Genomic DNA, 27,740 nt, shown 5'->3' with positions numbered 1-27,740 from the left:
CAATGAATCATTTGGGCCACATAGTTGTGCCTGTTTGTAATCTGTGCGATTTTCTTACAGCAGCTGAGGATATGATCTATGGTTTTGTTGGTTTCCTTGCACAGTCTGCATTTTGGGTCATCAGCTGATTTTTCGATCTTGGCCTTAATTGCATTTGTTCTGATGGCTTGCTCTTGGGCTACAAGGATCAGGCCTTCCGTCTCCTTCTTCAGGGTCCCATTCGTGAGCCAGAGCCAGATCTTCTCCTTATCAGCTTTTCCTTCAATTTTGTCAAGGAACTTTCCATGCAATGTTTTGTTGTGCCAGCTGTCAGCTCTAGTTTGTAGTGCGGTTTTCTTGTACTGGTTTTTTGTCTGCTGTGCTTTGAGGAGTTTCTGATTTTTGACTTCAATCAAAGCAGGTTCTTCACTTTGCTTTACATATTCTGCCAGGGCATATTATTATTATTAATATTATTATTATTATTATATTGTATGACAAAGCAAACAAGATAGATACGCTGGATTTTGTATCACAAAATCACAAGTCGAACACTTCCCAGGTGTCTAGGACTGTGTGGTGTATTTTCGGATGGTGCACGCAGATCCCAGTAAGGTGGCTTATTATTATTATTATTATTATTATTATTATTATTATTATTATTATTATTATATTGTATGACACAGCAAACAAGATAGATATGCTGGATTTCGTATCACAAAATCACAAGTCGAACACTTCCCAAGTGTCTAGGACTGTGTGATGTATTTTCGGATGATGCACGCAGATCCCAGTAAGGTGGCTGCTGCTGCTGCTGCTGCTGCTGCTGCTGCTGCTTCTTCTTCTTCTTCTTCTTCTTCTTCTTCTTCTTCTTCTTCTTCTTCTTCTTCTTCTTCTTCTTCTTCTTCTTCTTCCTTTTATTATTATTATTATATTGTATGACACAGCAAACAAGATAGATACGCTGGATTTCGTATCACAAGTCAAACACTTCCCAAGTGTCTAGGACTGTGTTATTTATTTTCGGATGATGCGTGCAGATCCCAGTAGGGTGGCCTTTTGCAGTTGGCAGATCGTGATTTTGTCAATGTCTATTGTTTCCAAATGCCGGCTGAGATCTTTTGGCACGGCACCCAATGTGCCGATCACCACCGGGACCACCTGTACTGGTTTCTGCCAGAGTCTTTGAAGTTCAGTCTTGAGGTCCTGATAGCGACTGTGTTTTTCCTGTTTTTCGTCAATGCGACTGTCACCTGGGATGGCAACATCAATGATCCAAACCTTTTTCTTTTCCACAACTGTGATGTCTGGTGTGTTGTGTTCCAGAACTTTGTCAGTCTGGTGTATTTGTGGTGTATTTTTGGATGATGCACGCAGATCCCAGTAAGGTGGCTTATTATTATTATTATTATTATTATTATTATTATTATTTTGCAGAAGTTCTCCTTACAGGGTTAGGTGGGAAGGGGCTGCTGGTTTGGTTGCTTTGCTGGCTCTGTATTCTGTATTAGTGATAGCGTTGTCCGTGGGCGCCCTTGTGACTCTCCTGTGCCTGCTTTTGCGTGTCTTCTTCAGGCAACCGGGTCTACATGCACCCCGACTCTCCCAACACGGGCGCCCACTGGATGCGCCAGGAGATTTCCTTCGGGAAGCTGAAGCTCACCAACAACAAAGGCGCCTCCAACAACAACGGCCAGGTCAGTGGAGGCCTCTCCTGAGTCAGATAGGGAACAAAGATGGGGAAGGAAAGGGGTCCATTCTAGTCCTGGGTCCTTCTTTCCTCTTTCCCCCTTTCCCCGAAGGCAGCATGCATCCCATCTCTTTCTTCCCCTTGTCTTTTCCCCTCTCTGCTCCAGATGGTGGTCCTGCAGTCGCTCCACAAATACCAGCCTCGCCTCCACGTGGTGGAAGTCAACGAGGACGGCACGGAGGACAGTAGCCAGCCCGGCCGCGTCCAGACCTTCACCTTCCCGGAGACGCAGTTCATCGCCGTAACCGCCTACCAGAACACCGATGTAAACAAGGGCCCGCCGTGGGAAAGAGGAGAATGGGGGGGGGGGGGATGGTTTGCGGGGGCGGCTGAGGCAGGAACAAAGGGGGCCCGGGACTAGAAAAGCACGGGTGTTGTTTATATTTCCTCCCACTTGCTTCCACCCCAATTTGCTTCGTTTGTTCTTTGAATCGTTCCCAGTTCATTGGCTGGATAGATACTAGGTAGATTAGGTGGGTGAATTGATAGATGATAGAGCTATGAAGGGGCCCCTGGTGGCACAGTGCGTTAAAGCACTGAGCTGCTGAACTTGCGGACCAAAAGGTCCCGGGAGCGGAATGAACGCCCGCTGTTAGCCCCAGCTCCTGCCAACCTAGCAGTTCGAAAACATGCAAATGTGAGTAGATCAATAGGTACCGCTCCGGTGCTCCATGCAGTTATGCCTGCCACATGACCTTGGAGGTGTCTATGAACCAAGCTGGCTCTTCGGTTTAGAAATGGAGATGAGCACCAGCCCCCAGAGTCGGTCAGGACTGCACTTATCGTCAGGAGAAAACCTTTACCTTACCTTTACCTAGAGCTATGAATGGATGAGAGGTGGATAGATGGATGGGAGTTAGGTTAGGTAGGTAAACGGATGAATGGGTGCATGGATATTCAGATGTATGTATTTATTTATCGTGTCAGAAGCGAACTGAGGGTACACGTTGTAATGTATTTGCAAACACAAACAAAATTAAGAAAAAAACTTGGCATTATACTAAATGTCCTTTGACCAGTAGCTGCCACTTAGAGTGCCTTTAGTGTTGCTGTAAGAAGGTCGTCCACTGTGCATGTACAGTAGAGTTTCACTTATCCAACATAAATGGGCCGGCAGAATGTTAGATAAGGGAATATGTTGGATAATAAGGAGGGATTAAGGAAAAGCCTATTAAACATCAAATTAGGTTATGATTTTACAAATTAAGCACCAAAACATCATGTTAGACAACAAATTTGACAGAAAAAGTAGTTCAACATGCAGTAATACTATGTAGTAATTACTGTATTTACGAATTTAGCACCAAAATACTATGATGTATTGAAAACATTGACTACAAAAATGCGTTGGATAATCCAGAACGTTGGATAAGCGAGTGTTGGATATGTGAGACTCTATTGTATTTGCAAACACAAAGTTAAGGAAAAAAACTTGGCATTATACTAAATGTGCTTTGACCAGTAGCTGCCACTTAGAGTGCCTTTAGTGTTGCTGTAAGAAAGTCGTCCACTGTGCATGTAGTAGCAGGGCTCAGGTTGCATTGTAATAAGTGGTCTGTGGTTTGCTCTTCTCCACACTCGCATGCGTGGATTCCACTTTGTAGCCCCATTTCTTAAGGTTGGCTCTGCATTTCGTGGTGCACGGGAGCAGTCTGTTCAGCACCTTCCAAATCGCTCTGTCTTCTCTCCTCCAGCATCAGTCACTGATTGAGGTTCCGGGTTTTAGCCTGCCACTTTTGGACTCTGGCTTGCTGAGGTGTTCCTGCCAGAATCTCTGCAGATCTTAGGAAACGATTTCTTGATTTAAGTGATTGGCATGCTGACTTATACCCGAAGGGGGGTGGGCCGGAGATGTCAATGCCTTGGTCCTTTCATTGCTGGCTGCTACATCCCAGCTGATGTCAAGTGGTGCAAAACAGTCTAATTTCTCCAGTGGTGTGGGGCATAAACATCCAGTGATAATGCGGCATGTCTCATTAAGAGCCACATCCACTGTTTTAATGTGGTGGGATGTATTCCACACTGGGCATGCATATTCAGCAGCAGAGTAGCAAAGCGCAAGGGCAGATGTCTTGTCTTCACTGTATCTGGTTGTGATCCCCAGGTTGTGCCAGTCAGCTTTGGTATGATATTATTTCTAGCACCCACTTTTTGCTTGATAGTCAAGCAGTGCTTCTTGTAAGTCAGAGCATGGTTCAGGGTAACTCCCAAGCATTTTGGTGTGCTGCAATGCTCCAGTGGGGTTCCATCCCAGGTAAACCTCAGAGTTTGAGATGCTTGTCTGTTCTTAAGGTGAAAAGCACATCTCTGCGTTAAGGATTAGGTGTCTGGCTGATAAAGAAATAGATGGTTAGAAGGGTTGGTAGGAATTCCGGACTGACGACTTCTCTCTGGATAATGTAAAATAATTGGTCATGTAAGTAGGTAGATATATTAGGATAGATTTTAGTCGTTTATCGAGTCAGAAGCGAATTGGGTACAGTTATAATGTATTTAAAACACAAAGTTAAAAACTTGGCATTATACTCAATGTCCTTTGACCAGAAGCTGGCCACTTGGGGTGCTTCTGGTGTTGCATGTGGCAGGGCTCAAGCTGTATTGTAGTAGGTGGTCTGTGGTTTACTCTATTAGGATAGATAATAGATTTTTATTTACTTATTTAAAACATTTATATTCCGCCCTTCTCACTCCAAGGGGACTCAGGGTGGAGCACAACATATATAGGGCAAGCATTTCATGCCGGAACATAAAATAAATTCTAAATATATACAAACATCATCATCATCATCATCATTAATGTGTTGTCGAAGGCTTTCATGGCCGGAATCACTGGGTTGTTCTGAGTTTCCTGAGATGTATGGCCATGTTCCAGAAGCATTCTCTCCTGACGTTTCGCCCACATCTATGACAGGCATCCTCAGAGGTTGTGAGGTCTGTTGGAAAACTAGGCAAATGGGGTTTATATATCTGTAGAAGGTTCAGGGTGGGAGAAAGAATTCTTGTCTGTTGGAGGCAAGTGCGAATGTTGCAATTAATCACCTTGATTAGCATTGAAGAGTTTTGCAGCTTCAAGGCCTGGCTGCTTCCTGCCTGGGGGAATCCTTTGTTGGGAGGTGTTAGCTGGCCCTGATAGTTTCATGCCTGGAACTACCCGATTTTCAGGAGAATTAAGATGCTTTTAATGGAAGCTGCTTTGAGTCTTCTTGTGGAGAGAAAAAGAGGGGTTTGAAAAAACAGGGTAATAATAATAATAGATAGATTCATGGAGGATAAGATGGATATATTGATAGGATGAATAGGTACAAGTAAATAATTGGGCAGATGCATGGATAGTTGGATGGCAGAGAAATAGATGGGTGGATAGAAAGATTAATAGATGAGGAATGGACAGATAGATGGTAGAGAGATATGGATGAATGGATAGAAGAATTCTTATTTTAATGATTATATTAATTTTTATCCCACTTTCCTCTGCTAAAGGAGAGATGGATGTGTAGATAGGTTATGGATGGAAAGAGAGAGAAATAGAGAGGGAGAGATATGTTATTATTATTGTGCTGTCGAAGGTATTCATAGCCGGATTCACTAGGTTGCTGTGCGTTTTCCGGGCTGTATGGCCATGTACCAGAAGCATTCTCTTCTGACTTTTCGTTCACATCTATGGCAGGCATCCTCAGAGGTTGTGAGGTATATTGGAGACTAGGCAAGTGGGGTTTATATATCTTCTGTGGAATAATGTCCAGGGTGGGAGAAAGAACTCTTGTCTGTTTGAGGCACGTGTGAATGTTGCAATTGGCCACCTCGATTAGCATTGAATATCCTCTCAACTTCAAGGTCTGGCTGCTTCCTGCCTGAGGGAATCCTTTGTTGGGAGGTGTTATTATTATTATTATTATACCCCACTTTATTCTAAAGGAGAGAATTAAAAGAGAGGTTAATAGAATAGATGTACACACAGAGATGATAGGTGGATGATGGATCGGTAGATGGATTGATGGATGTATGTTAAATGGGAGGGATCCTGGAACTGTTCTTAAGCTGTGTGTGTGTTGGAGGGCGGGGGGTCAACATTGGCAAGCAAAAGGTTGTCGAGACATGTTTGGTCCCAACACAGTGGCCTATAGAAATGTCCCCAAACCCACCTCGGGGCAAGGCGACGATGGGGAGTCGAATTGTTAAGATGTCTCCTGTATCTCATTTTTATTTATATTCTTTTTTATCCCGCCTTTCTCTTAGTATACAAATTCACGGGGGCTCCTCAATCACCCTGATTTAAAAAAAAAAATAGTTGAAAGTGTTGTCGATGGACGGAATCACTGGGTTGCTGTGAGTTTTCCGGGCTGTATGGCCGCACATCCCTACCTCACATGGATGCCTGCCATAGCGAAACGTCGGGAAAGAATGCTTCTGGAACGTGAGCAGACAGCGGGAAAACTCACAGCAACCCAATTGTTGAAAGATTGGCCTGAATCCTATGGCTAGAAGCTATAGGAAATCCAACAGATCCCAATAGGAATTACACACAGGGTTCACCACGGAGGGTCCCATTTTCTAGATCTTAGTGGAGGTACTCGTGGCAGAAGCCTTCCCCTCCAATCTTTTCGAATGTGCGAATGTGCGAATGTGCGATATCACTTAGTTGCGTTGAACCCGTGACGGGGGTTTCGAGATCGGCTTGCCTCACTTAGGTGCACGGAATCAATGCAATGGAATCCGGGGATCTGCCCTTTGGTGAGGCTCAGGCAGAGAAGGCGAAAGACCTTGTAAAAAGGACAACTCTCCCAATGACATAGCATTGCGCCAAAGCAGTTCAAGTGGTGGAGGCCCCCCCCCCCATTGCTGGCCTGAAGGTTGGCGGATCGAATCAAGCGAGAGCCGGTGAGCTCCCTTTGTCAGCTCCAGCTCCCCACGCGGGGACATGAGAGAAGCCGCCCACAGGATGGCAAAACATCAAAACATCCGGCCGCCCCTGGGGCAACGTCCTTGCAGACGGCCAATTCTTTCACACCAGAAGCCACTTGCAGTTTCTCAAGTCGCTCCTGAAACGGAAAAAAAAAGTTCAAAGTGGTATCAAAACTGCATTAATTCGACAGTATAGATGCACTCTTATGTAGCTAGTAGTGGCTGTCAATCGGCTTTTCGCCACCTCAGAGGGAAATATGTCCCCAATTTAACGCCTGAGGCCCGGAACGTTTTGGCAACGAAAAAGGGATTTTGTGTCGGAGGTTTGGATGGGACCTAGAAGTTGCTTTTGTGAAGTCGCCACAGCGAATAGGAACTTTTTTGTGTGTGTGAAACTGCAAGTCGCTTCTGGTGTGAAAGAATTGGCGGTCTAGGACGTTGCCCAGGGGAAGCCTGGATGTTTGATGTTCTACCATCCTGTGAGAGGCCTCTTTCGTGTCCCCGTATGGGAAGCTGGAGCTGACAGAGGGAGCTCACCCCGCTTCCGGATTCGAACCGCACAAGGATTGCGCCACCAGAGCTGAAAAAACCAACGCTTTTGAAATGCAGTACCCGAAGTTTAAATAGCGACATTGTAAATAAACCTCATGGCCGACACATTTGCAGAAGCAATGCTTAAATAGCGACATTGACCTCATGGCCCACACAAGGTGGAAACATTTCCAGAGCCAGCCGTGTTGGCTATGCGCAAATACCTCAAATACATCATCCACAATAAATAAATCTCTGGGGCTTGGGGACAGATTTCTAAACCATCCCCGGTTCCTTTTCTTATTTCATTCCTTAAAAAGGCGATAGAGATGTATGTGTGCGTCCTTCAATGTCCTTTCCTCACCATTATTTGGGTCCCTGTGACTTCCCAAATGAAAGGGCATCATAACCATTCCTTCCCGAAGCAGAACGTATGTTTGGGTTGTCGTGCATGTAGCAGAAGCATTCGCTCCTGACGTTTCGCCGACACCTATGGCAGATATCCTCAGCGGTTGTGAGGTAGATTGGAAAGACTAAACAAGAGAGGTTTATGTATCTGTGGAGGGTCCAGGGTGGGAGAAAGAACTCTAGTCTGTCAGAAGCATTTGAGACGCTTTTCCTTTCTTTCCTCTCCAGATCACTCAGCTCAAGATAGATCACAACCCTTTCGCCAAAGGCTTCCGAGACAACTATGACACGTAAGTGGTTTTTCTTACTTGAGGCAGAGCGTGGGGTTTGCTCGGTTAGGTGGCTGAGAGGGATGGATACAATACTGGTATGGGATGGATACAATGCCTGGCCGAATGGGGTTGGACTGGATGGCTCTCTTGTTCTCTTCCAAATCGAGGCTTCTATACTGGAAACATTTCCAGCGTTTGGGGGAATAGGTGAGGAAAATCTGGTTAGTTCACTATCCTATCCTAAAGCAGTTTTGTAACCACAACAACTTTGTGAGGTAGGCTAGGCAAGGAGAAGGGGGCGTAAAAGTCAGGTTCTCTTCTTCTATCTTAGGCTGGATCTACACCGTCCTATATCCCAGGATCTGATCCCAGATTATCTCCTTTGAACTGGATTATATAAATCTAAACTGCCAGATAATCTGGGATAAGAAGGTGATTTTAAATTATATGTTATATGTTATATATTATATATTATCTATTATATGGAGCCTCCGGTGGCGCAATGTGTTAAAGCGCTGAGCTGCTGAACTTGCAGACCGAAAGGTCCCAGGTTCAAATCCGGGGAGCGGAGTGAGCGCCCGCTGTTAGCTCCAGCTTCTGCCAACCTAGCAGTTCGAAAACATGCAAATGTGAGTAGATCAATAGGTACCGCTCTGGCGGGAAAGGTAACGGCCACTCCATGCAGTCATGCCGGCCACATGACCTTGGGCGGCTCTTTGGCTTAGAAATGGAGATGAGCACCAATCCCCAGAACCAGACACGATTTAAGGTCAGGGGGAAACATTTAGCTTTACCTTATATATTATTATTATTATTATTACATTATATTATTATATTATTATATATTATTATATTATATTATATATTAAGTAAAGGTAAAAGTTTCCCCTTGACATTAAGTCTAGTCGTGTCCGACTCTGGGGGTTGGTGCTCATCTCCATTTCTAAGCTGAAGAGCCGGCTTTGTCCATAGACACCTCCGAGGTCATGTGGCCGGCATGACTGCATGGAGGGCCCTTATTACATAATATATTATATATTATATATAATCCAATAATATGGAATAATATGGGATATGGGATGCCCCCTCTGAATTCTTTATCCAGGCTCGAAGCCAATGGGTTTGCAAATACTGTATTCGAATTCATCTTTAGTGGTTCAAGGCTCTGGAGTCTAGGGTTTGAGTTCCCACCTTGGAAAACCCATTTCTCAGCCTCAGAGGAAGGCGAAGGAAATCCCCCCCCCCCCCATACACACGGAACACATTTGTGCCTAAAACGTCCCTCGAGAAGGTCTCTATAAGTAGGAAGCGATTTGAAGACAAACAACAACCCAATTGCTACCTTAAAGGTGTCTGAGTTGCTGTTCTCTTCAGTCCCCTATCGGTGGGAGAGGCCCCATGTCAATGGGAATATTAATATTTTATAGGGGAAGGGGCCTCCTCGCTTTAAAAAGAATTTAGAGTTTAGAGCCTATAGGTAAGCCTCCATAGCCCCATAGCCTGTCCAGCAAGCATGGTTAATAGCCATGAGCATGTCAGTAATGTCAACCTCCTTGAAATTAAGCGAGCGGCATACAGATAAATAAGCAACCCATCAAGGATTAATAATAATTGGTTGCTGTGAATTTTCCGGGCTGTAGGGCCATGTTCCAGAAGCATTTTCTCCTGACGTTTCTCCCACACCTATGGCAGGCATCTTCAGAAGTTGTGAGGTCTGTTGGAAACTAGTCAAGCGGGGTATGTTCAGGGCGGGAGAAAGGACTCTTGTCTGCCTGAGGCAAGTGTGAATGTTGCAGTTGGCCACCTTGATTAGCACTGAATAGGCTGACACTTTCCCCCAGGCAGGAAACAGCCAGGCTTGGAAGGCCATTCAATGCTAACCAAGGTGGCCAACTGCAACATGCACACTTGCCTCAGTCAGACAAGGGGTCTTTCTCTCACTCTGGACCTTCCACAGATATATAAGCCCACTTGCCTAGTTTCCAACAGACTTCACAACCTCTGATGTGGGTGAAAGATCAGGAGAGAATGCTTCTGGAACATGGCCGTACAGCCCGGAAAGCTCACAACAACCCAGTGATTCCGGCCATGAAAGCTTTCGACAATCCAATAATAATAATAATAATAATAATAATAATAATAATAGTAATGTTGAGGGTCCAGTCTCATCCTCCTCCTCCTCATCATCATCACCATCACCATCACCACCAACACCATCATCATCATCATCATCATCATCATCATCATCATCATCATCATTATTATTATTATTATTATGAGAATGGGGCTTCATCATCATCATCATTATCATCATCATCATTGAAGAGAATGGAGCCTCAATATTATTATTATTATTATTATTATTATTATTATTATTATTATTATTATTACCAGAATGATTCTTTGTACTTTGCTCCCGAAAATTCCTGATGATCCTCAGCCATTGGAGAGTGGACCACACAATGGATTCAATAGGTTAGCCCTATAGTGAGAATTAAATAATAATAATAATAATAATAATAATAATAATAATACTTTATTTATAACCCGCCCTATCTCCCCAAGAGACTATTCCACTCCTCCCAATCCGTAATGTAAACCCAATTGAAAACCAGGTTTTCAAAATATAGTCAAAACAGCAATAAATAAAGCAAAAAGGACTGCCTGTATTTTTATTGCTTGTTTGCCCAGAAGTTTTGTCAGGTCCTAAAGCACTCCATACAGCTGAATAAAATCCCACATTTTCTGCTTTGATCTGTGATATATGGCAGTGTGGACTCAGATAACCCAGTTCAAAGCAAATATTGTGGGATTATCTGCCTTGATATTCTGGGTTATATGGCTGTTTGGAAGGGCCCTAAATTCAATTCAATTCGAAAGTTCAGTGGCTCCGAAGCAAACAGGCAAAAGAGTCAGTCCAAGGACCTTTTTGGGAGAATAAGGGTGGGTTCCCTAGAGTACGTTTTCCCTCGACTTTCCCCTGTTCAGAAATTAAAAGGCAGGGAAAGGGAGAGATGGGTTAGCCTGAAGGTCGAAACACCGAAAGAGGTCCCACTTTTGCTTCCATGGCTCAATACTTTGGAACCGTGAGAGGCAACAACTTTCTTGGACAGAGCAGAGGAAAAACCTTTCAAAACTACAGCATTGAGCCATGGCAGTTAAGAGTAACATCAAACTACATTCAATCTGGGTTGCTGTGAGTTTTTCGGCCGTGTTCCAGAAGCATTCTTTCCTGACGCTTTCCCTTCTTCTATGGCAGGCATCCTCAGAGGTTGTGATGTCTGTTGGAAACCAATCAAGTGGGGTTTATATATCCGTGGAAAGTCCAGGGAGGGAGAAAACCCTTGTCTGTTTGAGGCAGGTGTGAATGTTGCAATTGGCCACCTTGATTAGCATTGAATAAACTTTCAGCTTCAAGGTCTGGTTGCTTATTTCCTAGGGAAATCCTTTGTTGGGAGGTGTTAGCTGGCCCTGATTGATTCCTGTCTGGAATTTCTCTGTTTTCTGAGTGTTGCTCTTTATTGACTGTCCTGATTTTAGAGTTTTTTAAATACTGTTAGCCAGATTTTGTTCATTTGCATGGTTTCTTCCTTTCTGTTGAAATTGTCCACATGCTTGTAGATTTCAATGGCTTCGCTGTGTGGTTATTAGAGTGGTCCAGCATTTCTGTGTTCTCAGATAATATGCTGTGTCCAGGTTGTTGGTTCTCCCAACAAAGGATTCCCCCAGGCCAGACCCTGAAGCTGAAAGGCTATTCAATGCTAATCAAGCTGGCCAATTACAGCAGTCACACCTGCCTCAAACAGGCAAGAGTTTTTTCTCTCACCCTGGCCCTTCCACAGATATATAAACCTCACTTGCCTAGTTTCCAACAGACTTCATAACCTCAGAGGATGCCTGCCATAGATGCAGGCGAAATGTCAGGAGAGAATGCTTCTGGAACATACAGCCCGGAAAACTCCATAGCAACACAGTGATTCCGGCCATTAAAGCCTTCGACAATACATTCAATCTCTGCACCTTGTATTGTCCTGGAAGGTGGCTCTTGAGACAAGATCTCTTAGAAAAGGCAGCTTGTTACAAGCTCAAATCCCTACGCTGGTCCACTTGAATTGCATTTAACTAAATTATATGGCTCTACAGTGACCATGGAATACAGGCCAAAGTGCTTTATTTGACTGTGGATCCGGCCATTGAGCAAATGCGTTCACTTCGTGCGAGCTCACTAGTTGGTTCAGCGCGTCTTTTGTTAGTCGCTATAGGTCCTAGTAGCTTAAACCACTTTAATAACTAAAGCAACCAAATTTTAACAAATGTAGCCGTAGAAAAAAGAAAGTGCTGTTAACAGAAGTGTGTTCTCCGTCCAGCTCTTCCAAGGCTTGGTTGTGGCGCCATATTTCAATCCCACCTAGAGTGACAATTTCATGCAATTTCAAACCGGTAGTTTCCCCATGCAGATGATTACATTGGAAATCCTGGATCCAGTTTAAGGCCCGTGTAGAGCATACAGCACTGATGCGCATTAAGGGTTTTCTCTCTGGGATTTTGTTGTCTGGCCACCGCACTTTGAAGCTAGCTTCGACCTGCATTAAATGGTCAGTATAGATAGGGCCCAGAAGAGAGAGGGGCACGTTGGCAGAATGAATCTGGGGAGATTTCCCCAAAAGTCCTAAATCGTGTTGTCGAAGGATTTCATGGCCGGAATCACTGGATTGCTGTGAGTTTTCCCGACTGTATGGCCATGTTCCAGAAGCATTTTTCCCCTGACGTTTCGCCTGCATCAATGGCAGGCATTCTCGGAGGTTGTGACCTTGAAAACTGAAATGCTAACCAGAGTGGCCAATTTGCAACATTCACACTTGCCTCCAACAGACAAGAGTTATTTCTCCCACCCGGGACTTTATCTAAACCCCACTTGCCTAGTTTCCAAAAGACCTCACAACCTCTAAGGATGCTTGCCATAGAGGAGGGTGAAACGTTAGGAGAGAATGCTTCTGATACATGGCCATACAGCTCGGAAAACTCACAACAACCTCTCAGGATGCCTGCCATAGATGTAGGCGAAACGTTAGGAGAGAATGCTTCGGATACATGGCCATACAGCCCGGAAAACCCACAGCAACCCGCTCCTCAATGGCTTCAGAAGCACATTTTCTCATTCTGACTGGGGCTCCCCTTAAGCTGTCTTTCTTCTCCTCCAAAGGAAGTCTCTGAGGGCCGAAAACAATCCTAAGGAAAGAGAGAGCTTCCATCTCGTTTCTTTGGAGCCTTTTTATTCCTTCTTCAAAAGGAAGGCCTAGGGGGGAGGGAAGAAATTCAAGAAGTGTTTGAAAAGACAACTATTGGGACGTGTGACTTTAGTGAACCTGACATAATCCAATCTTTCCTTGTCTGGGTTAGTTATCAAGCAGACGAGGACTCAGTTGATTGGCTTCTGGGCTCCAAGCCAGGCAGCGACCCTCTTCCCCTCTGGATCTCCAGGTGCGCTGCCTTGTCTGAAGCTCTAGGCTTCGCTTCCTATTTAAACCGGGTCCTGGGTTTAAGGATTAAGGGGAGGGGGGAGTTGGGGGAGGCAGGAATGCCGGCTTTCCCTGGGAGGAGGAGGAGGAAGATCAGGATTGTCATTATTTGGGATCCCTTGGAGGAGGAGGAGGATTGCTATGGTTGTTGTTATTATTATTAGAAATCTGTTGTATCTCCTTAATCAGGGGACTTATGTAAACTTTTCCTGCCTGGGCTTTCTGCAGACTCAATTCCCTATGTGCACATTTCACTTCCCCAATTTCTTTCTGTGGGTAGATGCTAGATCAAAACGTCAACAAACATTAGCGAAATGCTGGGCTGGTGTTTAAGAGCAGGGGTGTTTTTGGGATATTGTGGTCGCTTTTGCATTCTGAAAAGGATGGCTTTCGCCTTTGCGTTGACCTATAACATGGAGGGTGCTTTGAATCAGTTCCCTTTGCCCATATTCTTTCGTTCCCGTCCCAGTTTTAGGTTTTTTTTAATGGGTTCCTCTCTCACGCAAATGCATTGCAGTCGAAAGGCATGTAGACTTGGGGCCCATTCACACAACAGTTATGTGAAGGAACGGGCGATTGGTTGTGCTTGTTGAGGAATCTGAGCTGTTAGGCTCAAAATAACCTTTAGTCGGGGTGATTCCACCATAAATATAGCCGAGTACCAGAAGTAAACTTCATAACTTAGGTGTGGCGAGCTAAGAGAAGCTTCTATTCCTTAGGATGACTTAGGATTGCAGAGTCAGAACTTTAGGTTCAAACATATTTATTGAAGTAAAAGAAATAAATTCTTGATAGAAAAGCCCTTGGAGCTATTTAGCTTACTAAGTCTCATCTTCTAAAGAGGGAAAAGGGTAAAAAGTCAATGCAGTTACATTTTGCCTAGAGAGAGCAACATGTGCTTCCTCATAGATAGAAAGTAAAGCAGGAAAATGAAAATTGGGGAATGGCCACATAACCAGCCCAAGGCAATAAAACTTTTAAAAGGAAGTTTCCTCACTGAATTCAATTACCACATCATTAAAGGCAGGGAGGAGACAGTGGCTAGCAGGAGGAGGAAAGACAAAGCCCTTTTGGGAAAACATGCCTAGGAATGTGGGGGAAGGAATCCCTCAGCTTGACCCTGTCTCTAGACTACCTACTCATTGAGGATTGGAAACTTGATGACACAAGAGACTTGTGCAGTTCAGGGATGAAACCCAACAAGAACGAAGTTAGTTTGACACCACTTTAGCGGCTATGCAATTGCGGGAGTTGTAGTTTGGTGAAGCACCAAAAGTCCTTGGCAGAGAAGACTAAAAGGCCTGTAAAGCTACACCTCCCAAGATTGCATGTAAACCCTGGCAGATCAAGTGGTGTCAAACTGCATTGATTCCGGATGTAGATTTATTAGGGAAGAAGTGATTTTAGCGTTGGACTGTGGCTCTGGAGACCAGGGTTTGAATCCCTGCCACTGGGTATCCTTGGATGGGTCACACTCTCTCAGCCTCAGATGAAAGCAATGGCAACACTTTCTGAACAAATCTTGCCAAGAATATGCAAGGGTCGGGAAAACATGCACACAACAAGGTGAACTATCAGGGCAAGATTTGTTCAGGAAGTTTACTCTTGCTTTTCTCTGAGGCTGAGAGAGTGCCACTAATAGTCAACCAGCAGCTTTCCAGGAAAAAGTAAGGACTGAACACCTGTTTTCCAGAGTCATAACACAAAGCTGACTCTCAGGCCCCTTCCACACAGTTGAATAAAATCTAACATTATCTGCTTTGAACTGGAATATATGGCAGTGTGGACTCAGAAAATCCAATTCAACGCAGATATTGTGGGATTTTCTGCCTTGATATTTTGGGTTATATGGCTGTGTGGTAGGCCCCTCAGTAGTTGTATAGAAGAGGGGTTTTCAGTGGTTATTGAGGGGCTTATGCTTTTCCCAGAGATTTTGTTTCTATACAACACCTGAAGGGAGGCCTGTCCTTGTATTCCTGTGTAATCATCTACACACAGTGAAATCGCTTTCTTCAGTACTGGTTTGAAGCTTCAAACTGCACTAAATGGTCAGCATAGATGGGGGTCAAAAAGCTTGCCTTGGTACAGCAGTTGTATGTCCTTCTCAGGATGAAGGCACTGTGAGGAAGTGGGTGGCTGTGTTTTCTGGGCTGTATGGCCATGTTGTAGAAGCATTCTTTCCTGACATTTCACCTGCATCTATGGCAGGCATCCTCAGAGGCACCTCACAACCTCTGAGGATGCCGGCTATAGTTGCAGGCGAAACGTCAGGAAAGAATGCTTCTGCAACATGGCCATACAGCCTAGAAAACTCACAGCACTCCAAGAAAGCCTTCCACAACACAGTGAGGAAGGCGGCTAGACCTCTCATAGCAACTGGGACTAGGCTTCTGTTGTGCTTTATTGCGTGCCAGATAAGGAGGCAGCCATAATATTGATGGCCAGTGTAGATGGGCCCTTTTTCAATCAGAAGTGCATTACATGGTTCCACTGTGAGGGAGGCTGTGCTGAAGCTACTAGGCCTTTCACAGCAAAGGCTGGGTTTCTGTGCTGTGCTCGGGTTTATATATTTTATTGTTAATGTGTTTTCTCAGGGTTTTGCATTTTATGTTTTCATTTTTATTTTTTATTCTTTGTCATCATTTTGCTTATTAAATTACACTTAGGTTGTTTAAACTGTCTAATGTGCTTTGCCTTGATGTAAACTGTTTGTATGGTTTTCTTTGAGCATTGAATAGTTGCCATATGTTGAAAACCACCCTGAGTCCCCTCGGGGAGATAGGGTTGTTGTGAGTTTTCCGGGCTGTATGGCCATGTTCCAGAAGCATTCTCCCCTGACGTTTCGCCCACATCTATGACAGGCATCCTCAGAGGTTGTGAGGTATATTCCTCTGAGGATGCCTGCCATAAATGTGGGTGAAACGTCAGGAGAGAATGTTTCTGGAACATGGCTATACAACCCGGAAAACACACAACAACTCTGTGATTCCAGCCATGAAAGCCTTCCACAGGTCTATAAATACAGTAGTTGTTTATTATTTTTATTATGACACAGAAAACAAGATCGATATACTGGATTTCGTATCACAAAATCACAAGTCGAACACTTCCCAAGTGTCTAGGACTGTGTGATGTATTTTCGGATGATGCGTGCAGATCCCAGTAGGGTGGCCTTTTGCAATTGGCAGATCGTAATTTTGTCCATGTCTATGGTTATTATTGTTATCTTGTGTGCTGCATCCCTCTCACGGCGCTGTCCTCCTCCTCTCTCTTCTCCTTCCCAGCAGGATCTACACGGGCTGCGACATGGACCGCCTGACTCCTTCCCCGGGGGATTCTCCGCGCTCTCAGATGGTGCCGGGGGCGCGTTACGCCATGGCGGCGGCAGCGGCGGCGGGCTCCTTCCTCCAGGACCAGTTCGTCAGCAACTACGCCAAGTCGCGCGGCTTCCACCACCACCACCATCACCACCACCACCACTCCGGCGGAGGGGCCGGAGGAGGCGGCGGGGGCGGCGTGACGGGAGGCGTGGGCGGCGGAGGCGCAGGCCCGGTCCCGGAGCGCGGCGTTCCCCACCCCAACGGGCTGCTCTCCCCGCAGCAGGCCGAGGAGCCCAACGCGCCCTCTCCGCAGCGCTGGTTCGTCACGCCCGCCAACAACCGCTTGGACTTTGCCTCAGCCGCCGCCTCGGCTTACGACCCCGCGGGCGAGCTGGCGGGCAACGCGGCCACTTTGCTGTCCTACGCGGCGGCCGGCGTCAAAGCGCTCCCCCTGCAGGCCGCCGGCTGCACTGCGCGCCCGCTCGGCTATTACCCGGACCCATCCGGCTGGGGCGCGCGCAGCCCCCCGCAGTACTGCGCCAAGGCCCTCTCGTGCTGGCCCAACGCTTCCTCCTCGGGCGGAACCACCGGCGGCGCCCGCTTGGGGGGGAACCTCTACTTGCCCGGCGGAGGGAGCGAGGACGTCGAGAGCCTGGCGCCCCCCGAGCGCTCCCCATTGGTCGCGCCTGCCCCTCCTCCTCCCCCGCCCCCTCTAGCCCCGCCCCCTCCGGCCCCGCCCTCCTCCTCTTCCTCCTCCTCTACATCCGGGCCCCCTCCTCCCCCAGAGGACTCCAAGCCCCCCAAGGACTTGTCCGACTCCAGCTGGATCGAGACGCCCTCCTCCATCAAGTCCATCGACTCCACCGACTCTGGGATTTACGAGCAGGCCAAGCGCCGGCGGCTCTCCCCCGCGGGCACCCCGGCCTCCGAGAGCTCCTCGCCGCTCAAGAGCGAGCCGGCCCTGGCCGCCTCCCGGGACTGCGACAAGGCCACCTGCGCCAAGGACATCGGCTACTACGGCTTCTACGCCCACAGCTAGAGGGCCAGGGGGCGGGGCGGGGCGAGGCCACGCCCACACTCCTTTTACTCCCTTCCTTTCTCTCTTTCCTCATCTCTCGCTTGGCTCCGCAGTAGAGGCCACGCCCCCTCCCTTCTCCCTCTTCTCTACGCACGCGCAATCCCGCTCTTTCTTTTCTCTCTGTCTTCTGCGCGCGCGCGCAGGAAAAGCGCGCCAAAGCCACCCTGAAGCACATTTCTTTGTGCAAGGGATGGCGCCACTGAACAAAACCAGCCACTGCCCACATGTTCCTCCCAATTTTCTTTCCCTCCTTGACTGGAATGCAGTTTAACACCTTTTCAACTGCCATGGTTTAAAGGTAATAATAATAATACACATTATTTATATTCCGCCCTTCTCCCTCAGGGGACTCAGAACAGATTACAGTACAGTAGAGTCTCACCTATCCAACATAAACGGGCCAGCAGAATGTTGGATAAGTGAATATGTTGGATAATAAGGAGGGATTAAGGAAAAATCTATTACACATCAAATTAGGTTATGATTTTACAAATTAAGCACCAAAACATCATGTTTCACAACAAATTTGACAGAAAAAGTAGTTCAATATGCAGTAATGTTACGTTGTAATTGCTGTATTTACAAATTTAGCACCAAAATATCACGATTATTGAAAACATTGACTACAAAAATGCGTTGGATAATCCAGAATGTTGGATAAGCGAGTGTTGGATAAGTGAGACTCTACTGTATTTTCATACTTAGGCAAACATTCAATGCCTTTACAAACACAAAGGATGCCACTGAACAAAACCAGCCACTGCCCACATGTTCCTCCAATTTTCTTTCCCTCCTTGACTGGAATGCAGTTTAACACCTCTTCAGCTGCCATGGCTCAAAAGAAATAATAATAATAATAATACAGTAGAGTCTCGCTTATCCACTTGGATAATAAGGAGGGATTAAGGAAAAGCCTATTAAACATCAAATTAGGTTATGATTTTACAAATTAAGCACCAAAACATCATATTATACAACAAATTTGACAGAAAAAAATAGTTCAATATGCAGTAATGTTATGTTGTAATTACTGTATTTACGAATTTAGCACCAAATATCACGATATATTGAAAACATTGACTACAAAAATGCATTGGATAATCCAGAACCTTGGATAAGTGAGACTCTACTGTAATGATAATACACTTTGTTTATTTTCCGCCCTTCTCCCCTAGGGGACTCAGAGCGGATTACAGCATTTACATATATAGGCAGACATTCAATATCTTTACATGAGACACACAAACACAAACAAATATTAAATAAATGTTAAGCATTAAAAACATTTAAAACCAATTGCAATTATTATGGAGACTCATCAATAGTATATTTTGCTAATTATTATGGAGACTCATCAATAATATATTTTGCTAAGCTAAGTCATCAGTGATAAACATGAACCAGAAAGAAAATTAAGAGAAGTTTCCAGGAAAGCAATAAAAATAAAATCTCAAAACAAAAGTATGGAATCAAGGGAGTTGGCGGTGGTAAAACTAGGCACCAGCACTCTTTGGCAGCTATTAAATACCTTGTCAAGCTACAACTACCATTTTCCCATAGCACAGCTATGTCGGTTAAAACGGTGCCAAACTGCATTCATTTCCCAGTGTACAGCCAGCCTGGGGGCCCTATTTTTGTAATCCTCATCAGCACTATCTCAATTGGTCTCTAGATTCAAATTCACTGCTTTGTCTGATGCCTCATGAATGAAAGAATTAACACTGCAGTTTTAACACAATTTGACACCACTTTGGCCCTGTCTACATTGCCATATAATGCAGTTTCAGAATGCAGATTAAGTGCATTGAACTGGATCATATGGCAGTGTAGATTTATATATTCAAATTCAGTGTGGCTCAGTCTGCATTATATGAGTCTACATTGACCATGATAATGCAGTTCAAACTTTGACTGAGGCCCTTTCCACACAGCTGAATAAAATCCCACAATATATGCTTTGAACTGGATATGTGGCAGTGTGGACTCAGATAACCCAGTTCAAAGCAGATATTGTGGGATTTCCTGCCTTGATAATCTAGGATATAGGGCTGTGTGGAAGGGCCCAGAGTCTCCATATTTAGTCCAATGGTGGTGTAGATGGGGCCTGTATTCTCACTCTGGAAAGAGATTTGGCCAATTGAGGAAAGGTTTTCCAGGGAATGGAGATGCAGCTACTCAGGCCTTTTCTACTCTGTCCTATATCCCAGGATCTGATCTGGCAGTGGAGGCTCATATAATCCAGTTCAAAGTAAATAATCTAGGATCAGATCCTAGGATATAGGGCAGTGTAGATCCAGCCTCACTGTCGCCAGTATATATATGACAATAACAACAACAAATATGTATACATTTGTTATTGTTATTAAAGGGGACCCTCATTGAAACAAGTGGAAATGTTTTAGTGCACTGAATTGGATTTATTTAGGCACCTGATGATGAGGAGGATGATTAGAGATGATTCAGTGGGACAAGTGGAAATATTTTATTGTTGTACTACTATTGGACTGGATTTATTAGGAAGCTTTCAGATTAGCTAGCAGAGGCTAATATTGGAAGCTAAGCAGAGTCAGCCCTGGTTGCTAATTGGATAGGAGAACGCCAAGGACTGTGGGATAAATTGCATTTTATATATATATATATATATATATATATATATATATATATATATATATATATATGACCATATAATGCAATTGGTCTCCCATCCAATTAGCAATTATTTATATATAGAGTCACTTTGAGGACATGTTGGAACACACACACACACACACACACACACACAGCATTTATATCCCGCCCTTCTCACCCCAAAGGGGACTCAGGGTGGCTTACAAGTCATTGTATGTATATATTGTATGTACATACAATATATTATATTATTCTTGTAGCACAATATAAGCATTATATATTACTATATTGTACTATAACACTATGTTGTAATATTATTAGTAATATTACATGTAATATAAATATACTATTATAATATTATACTATTAGTAATATTACATGTAATATAAATATACGATTATAATAGTGTATTATTATTATATTATATTATATTACATACACACACACATATATACACACACATAAACACACACATATCTTTTCTAACATGTCCTCAAAGCGACTTACAACAAAAAGTGGGAAAGATCAAAACAAAGTGAGGCCTTAGTCTGATCAGGGAATAAAATGTATAGCGAATTCACTGAAAGACAACATTTGTGAAACCAATTCCACTTTTAAAAAAAATGCTAGTTAAGGTTCTTATCTGGGAATTGATTTGAACGGGGTTAACCTCTGAGTTGAGATTTCTAAAACTGGTTGTATATTGCTCCAAGCGGAATCCGGACCGTGGCTTCCTTGAATCGTATTCACTCTGATGCCCTTGGTTTCCCTTCAAGTCCCATGGATTTCAATGTAAATTGAAGAAACTGGAGGTGTTATGCATGGAATTTCAGAGGTCTCCAGCGAAGTTTCTTTTCAGTATAGTAAAGATAATTAAATGGCCCAAAGGCAATGGATCCTGTCGGATCTTGGAAGCTAAGCAGGGCCAGTCCTGGATAGGACTTGGATGGGATACCATCAGTGGGAGACCAGATGCCGTGAACTGTATTTCAAGGGCAAAACCATCTGTCCCTGTTATGCATGTCATAGGGTTTTCTTAGGCCCCTTCTACACTGCCATATAAAATCCAGATTGTTTGCTTTGAAGTGGATTATATGGCAGTGTAGACTCATACAATCCAGTTCGAAACAGATAATGTGATTATCTGCTGTGATAATCTGGATTATATGGCAGTGCAGAAGGGGCTTTAGGGAAGGAATACTTAGAAGTGGTTTTTACCAGTTCCTTCCTTTGAAATGTATCCCGCATTCCTTGGCGTTCTCCCATCCAATTAGCAACCAAGGCTGACCCTGTTTAGCTTCCAGTATTAACCTCTGATAGCTAATCCAGAAAGCCGCCAAATACATCCAGTCCAATAGTACAACAATACAATATTTTCACTTGTTTCACAGTGGGCAGCCTCTAATCATCATCGTCATCATCAGGTCCAACCCAGTGCAATAAAATATGCCCACTTGTTGCAATGAGGGCACCCTTTAACAACAACGTCAAGAGCTACAACAAAATATTTGTTACCTGTCTCTCCTCACGGTTTAAATATATAGAAAAAAAAGTAAGCCCGTGAAAACTTTAAAAGACATAGAGCTAAAATTAAAACACATCAAAATCATACATTGTAATGATATGGCAATTTAAATAAATAGCCTGGAAGAGACAGATCTTTAATGCTGCTCTATATACTTACAGATATGCTATCAATTCTGATCCAAGGAATCCCTGTGGAAATGAATGTCTTTCTAAGTAAGTTTATATACTGACACTTTCCCCACCGACTTCTGTGGTCCTCTCCCCCAATTTCTCCAATTATGGGCTGAGTGTGTGCTGGGAAGAAAGACCAGGAGGGAGATCCCTCCTTGGCTTGGGAGGAAAGGCGGATGGAAAAGGGCAGCCAAAGGGTGCCTGTGTGGGCATCTCCCCTACTTCTCTCTCTCTCTTTCCCTTATTTTTCTCCCTTCCTTCCCTCCCGTCCTCTCTTCTCATCCAATGATTTCTATCGCTGTAAATCTTTGTAATGAAGAAGCTACAACCGGTAATAGACGACCGACTTGTTGGTACCCATAGTGTAGTCCAGTGAAGATGACTTTGTGAGCTGTACAATTCTTTCTTTTTTCAAAATTTAAATTGCATTCCGTTGGGATTTTTTTAAAATTTATATTTTTAATGCATAACTAAATGACACGAAAACAGCCTTTCTGGGGGATAGATAGACTAGGCCATGCCAATTAAGAGTGAGCTGCCCTTCCTTGCTTTGTCTCTCTCCCTTTCTGTCTTTCCTTCTCTTTCTCTCTTCCCTTCCTTCAGTTCTTCTCTCTGTCTTTCCTTCTGCCTTTCTCTCTTTCTCTCTCCTTCCTTTCTTAGTTCTCTCCTTCCTTTTATTTTTTTCTTCCTTTCTTTCTCCCCCTTTCTTCTCCCCTTCTTCCTTCTTTCATTTCTTCTCTTTTTCCTTTCCTTTCCTCTTCTTCCCTCTTCCTTCCCCTTTCTTCTCTTTCTTTCCTTCCTTTCCGTTTTAAATCCTTTCCTCCTTTACTTTTTTCTTTCTTTCTTTTTTCTTTCATTCCTTCCTCCCTTCCTTTTCTTCCCCTCTTTCCCCCCTTTTCGTCCTTTTCTTCCTTTTATCTTTCTCTCTTTTCCTTTCCTTTCTGCTCGCTTCCCTTCCCTTCCCTTTCAGTTCTTTCCTCTTTTTCCTTTGAGTTCCTTCCCCTTCCTTTCCCTTCTCTTCCCTTCCCTTTCAGTTCCTTTCCTTCTTCTTCCTTTCAGTTTCTTCCCTTCCCTTCCCTTCCTTTTCAGTTCCTTCCCTTCCTTTTCAGTTCCTTTCCTTCCCCTTCCTTTCAGTTCCTTCCCTTCCCTTCCCTTTCAGTTCCTTCCCTTCCCTTTCAGTTCCTTCCCTTCCCTTCCTTTCAGTTCCTTCCCTTCCCCTTCCTTTCAGTTCCTTCCTTTCCATTCCTTTCAGTTCCTTCCCTTTCAGTTCCTTCCCTTTCAGTTCCTTCCCTTCCCCTTCCTTTCAGTTCCTTCCCTTTCAGTTCCTTCCCCTTCCCCTTCCTTTCAGTTCCTTCCTTCCTTTCCTTTCCCTTCCTTTCCCTTTCAGTTCCTTCTCTTCCTTTTCAGTTCCTTCCCTTCCCTTTCAGTTTCTTCCCTTTCAGTTCCTTCCTTTCCCTTCCTTTCCCTTTCAGTTCCTTCCCTTCCTTTTCAGTTTCTTCCCTTTCAGTTCCTTTCCTTCCCCTTCCTTTCAGTTCCTTCCCTTCCTTTCCCTTTCAATTCCTTTCCTTCCCCTTCCTTTCAGTTCCTTCCCTTTCAGTTCTTTCCCTTCCCTTTCAGTTCCTTCCCTTCCTTTTTATTTCCCTTCCTTCCCCTTCCTTTCGGTTCCTTCCCTTCCCTTTCAGTCCCTACCTTTCTCCTCCTTCCCTCCCTTTTTCCTTTCCTTTCCTTCCCTTCCCTTCCCTCCTCTCTCTCCCCTCCTTTTTCTTTTCTTTCCCCTTTTAGGCACTCGACCTGGTCCCTTCCCTCCCTCTCCCCTCCTTGATGTAGAGTAGCGAGTCTTCGGGTTTTGTGTAGGAAATCGATATGATCAACCCATTTTGTGATATCGGGGGTGGGAATGGGGTGTGGGGATCTTTTAAAAGCAAACAGAACCGTGAAATTATGCATCAGACGAAAGTGATTCATTCCGGACTCCGGCCAAGAGGGAGACCGTTTCCCCCCCAAAAGAGAAGACACCCAGGGTGTTCATCGCGTGTATCATTTGGGGCTCTTCTGTGGACGATTGTCGTGATTTTGTTTTTTAAGAAAACGAAACAAACTACACACAAAAAAAATCCTTCCATTTTGTTCTGGGTTCCTGTTTTGTCTGTGCACCTGAACTAAGGGTTTCTACGAGCTGCCAAGGCCACTCGCGTGGGAAAGGTTGGGTTTTTTTCGCCCGTTTGTATTGTCCTGTGTATACAACAAGCATCAAATAAAACCTGGCAAAACGTCGTGCGGGAAGTCTTTAGAGAAATTTAGAGAAATGACTGAACATCCAAAGTGAAAAGGAGTTCAGAAGCAAAGCTTTTCCCTGGCTTTTGAACGATGTCGAGTCATTTTCAAGGTGGCCGCTAGGGGGCTCTGATGCGAATAGGTATATTATTATTTCTCCATCCATGTCTTGCCTTCAAGGGAAAGGTGTGCTTGATATAAGATCTAAATACCTTACATTAAATAATCACAACTCCCATGAGGGCACTAGATTCCATCTGCTTTTGGAGACTAAGGCCCTTTCTAAACTGCCATATATGTAATTCAGATAATCAAATCAGATAATCCACATAGAACTGGATTATATGAGTCTACACTACCATATAATCCAGTTCAAAGCAGATAATCTTGATTTTATATGGCAGTGTAGAAGGAGCCTAAGAGTGCATCTACAGTATTTGACACCACTTTAGCTGCCATGGCTCAATGCTAGAGAATATGGGAGTTGTAGTTTGAATGTGGCAGCAGCATTATTTGACAGAGAAGGTTAAAGACCGTAGAATAATAGAATCATAGAATTGGAAGGGTCCCCCAGATGGCGTAGTGGACTAAGTGACTTGAAGGTTGAGTTGCTGACCTGAAGGCTGCCAGGTTCGAATCCCACCTGGGGAGAGTGCGGATGAGCTCCCTCTATCAGCTCCAGCTCCATGTGGGGACATGAGAGAAGCCTCCCACAAGGATGGTAAAAACATCAAAACATCCGGGCATCCCCTGGGCAACCTCTGGGCGTCCCCTGGGCAACGTCCTTGCAGACGGCCAATTCTCCCACTCCAGAAGCGACTCGAGTTGCTCCTGACACAAAAAAAAAAAAAAAATAGAATTGGAAAAGATCGCGAAAAAAAATCAAGAAGCAAGAAATTCGAAATCCAAAGCCCCAAGATGGAAATCCAGACTCTGTTTAAAAGCCTCCAAAGAAGGAAACTCCACCACACTCCGCAGCAGAGAGTTCCACTGCTGAACAGCTCTCACAGTTAGGAAATTCTTCCAAATGTTCAAGTGGAATATCCTTTCCTGTAGTTTGAAGCCCTTCTTCTGCATCCTAGTCTCCAGGGCAGCAGAAAACAAGCTTGCTCCCTCCTCCCTATCACACCCCCTCACATATTTATATATGTCCCTCGTCATGTCTCCTCTCAGCCTTCTCTTCTGTAGGTTAGACATGCCCAGCTCTTTAAGCCACTCCTCATAGGGCTTGTTCTCCAGACCCTTGATCATTTTAGTCGCCCTCCTCAGGACACATTCCCACTTGTCAACATCTCCCTTCAATTGCAGTGCCTAGAATTGGACACAGTATTCCAGGTGTGGTCTGACCAAGGTAGAATAGAGGGGTAGCATGACTTCCCTGGATCTAGACACTAGACTCCTATTTATGCAGGCCAAAATCCCATTGGTTTGTTTTTTTTTGCCACCACATCCCATTGTTGGCTCATGTTTAACTTGTTGTCCACGGAGACTCCGAAACACCTTGTAAAAGTACACATCCCATGATTCCATAGCATTGAGCCATGGCAGTTAGAATTATGCCAAACTGCTTGATTTCCAGATTGTAGACAAACCCTTGTTAATACTTGAAAGGGAATTGGTTCAGAGATTATCAAGGGTTGTAGACTATATTTTTGAGGCAGGCGAATGAGCCTTCCTTTCTTTAAAAGCATTATGAAATTCATGTGGTTACCATAAAGAAACAGGCAATTTGAAGGCTTACAATATAGTTAAGGAAGTGTTATAGTGTTTATCATTGACTCCATATTTTAAATCTGTTTGTTTCAGGAAATTGTTTTCTTGAGGGCATAAACACACAGCCTTGTCATACACTTATGGATTGAGAGAAAACAGCTCTCAATGTGCAATTGCTACCTTTATCCATGATGGCTATTATTATCGATACCTGTCTGACCCGAACTCTTTGAGTCAATGAGACTACAGTTCTATAATACGACCCACCTTGAACTCATTGGATTTTTATCCCTGAGTAAACATGTAAGCAATTATGCTGTTACTCTTTTTCAGACGGTTCTCAAGAAATGGGACTACCAGGCCAGCTTCTTATAGCATTCTTAGCCCCCTTCTATGGCCCTTTCTACACCATATAATCCAGACTATCAAAGCAGATGATCCACATTATCTCCTTTGAATTGGATTATATGAGTTTACACTGTCATATAATCCAGTTCAAAAGAGATAATCTGGATTTTATATGGCAGTGTAGAAGGGGCCTATACTACCATATAAAATCCATATTATTTTATTTGAACTGGATTATATGGCAGTGTATACATAGGGCCTTTCTACACTGCCATATAATCCAAACTGTCAAAACAGATAATCCACATTATCTGCTTTGAAGTGGATTATATGAGTCTACACTGCCATATAATCCAGATCAAATCAGATAATCTATATTTTATATGGCAGTGTAGATGTGACCTGAGCCCTTTAGAGGCCCTAAACACTTAAAAGATTCTGGTGCCTTCATAGACTATATCTATAAAATAATGCTTTTTTTGTCTACTTTGTCTAGATTTTGAATTTTTTTTTAAAAAAATTGCAAAATCTTTTATTGTGGGAGCTCCTTTTGTGGAACCTGCTACAGCTGCATCATTTACACTAAATCCAACCCAGCTGGTGGTGAATGGCTGGAAGAAAGACATCAGTATATACCAGAAAGCATGGCTTCTAGGCAAGGAAAGGATGCTGAATGAGTTTGCCATTAGGGAACCACTTCATTTGTTGGGGAAGATGAGACCTGAGTTTTGTAGAGGTATGTATTGATAGCAGCTGATAGCCAGCTTGATGCTCATTTTCTCTGTTATTGATGCAAAGCAATCATTAGCTTTTACTGAAGTGGATCAGCAGTGGAATCCTATACAAATGTATTCAGGAAGAGACTTCAATGTAATTTAGGATTCATACCTAAATGATTATCAGCCCAAGCTTGAGGATGTTTGTCCTGCTATTCTGAATATGATTTCCTTCTATGTGAGTGTGTCCAGGGCTACATTTTTTTACTTCTCACTGATGGTGTCCCATGAAGGAAAAACCTCAATGTCATCATATCTTCAGGTCTTGCAGACCCAGGGCCCTGGCTTCTCTGGCAGAGTCTATCCATCAGGAATGTGGTCTTCCTCTTTTCCTACTGCCCTCCACCTTCCCAAAAATCAGTGTGTTTTCTAGTGGGCCATGTCTTCTCATGCCAAAGCATTTTGGCTTCCAAGGAGAGTTCAGGTCTGCTTTGTTCTAGGACTCACTTATGGGTCTTTATTCTTTGTTTACTCACCAGAAAAGTATCTTATTCTTGAGCATGATCCGTTCAGCTCACAAATATTTCAAGTCACTGAGTATAAA

The 27,740-nt window shown here is 44.1% G+C and overlaps 1 protein-coding gene across 2 annotated transcripts in view; it reads left to right on the top strand.

The window, feature by feature from the left end:
- The window catches only part of tbr1 (T-box brain transcription factor 1), a 35,519-nt gene extending 11,160 nt beyond the window's left edge, over nucleotides 1-24,359 (top strand). Inside the window, exons 3-7 of one of the 2 annotated variants that reach the window (XM_062965231.1) lie at nucleotides 1,555-1,676; nucleotides 1,836-1,994; nucleotides 7,799-7,860; nucleotides 13,243-13,323; nucleotides 16,649-24,359. In XM_062965231.1, the coding sequence (XP_062821301.1) occupies nucleotides 1,555-1,676; nucleotides 1,836-1,994; nucleotides 7,799-7,860; nucleotides 13,243-13,323; nucleotides 16,649-17,720 (1,496 nt within the window). In that variant the 3' untranslated portion in view covers nucleotides 17,721-24,359. The remainder of the gene's footprint in view (nucleotides 1-1,554; nucleotides 1,677-1,835; nucleotides 1,995-7,798; nucleotides 7,861-13,242; nucleotides 13,324-16,648) is intronic. The other variant, XM_062965237.1, reaches the window with a different exon arrangement.
- The last annotated feature ends 3,381 nt before the right edge of the window (nucleotides 24,360-27,740 follow it).

This window comes from Anolis carolinensis, chromosome 1, assembly GCF_035594765.1.
Source record: "Anolis carolinensis isolate JA03-04 chromosome 1, rAnoCar3.1.pri, whole genome shotgun sequence".
NCBI lineage: Eukaryota > Metazoa > Chordata > Lepidosauria > Squamata > Dactyloidae > Anolis > Anolis carolinensis.
The sequence above is the reverse complement of the archived record's forward strand: the minus strand, read 5'-3'. Positions and strand labels throughout refer to the sequence as shown.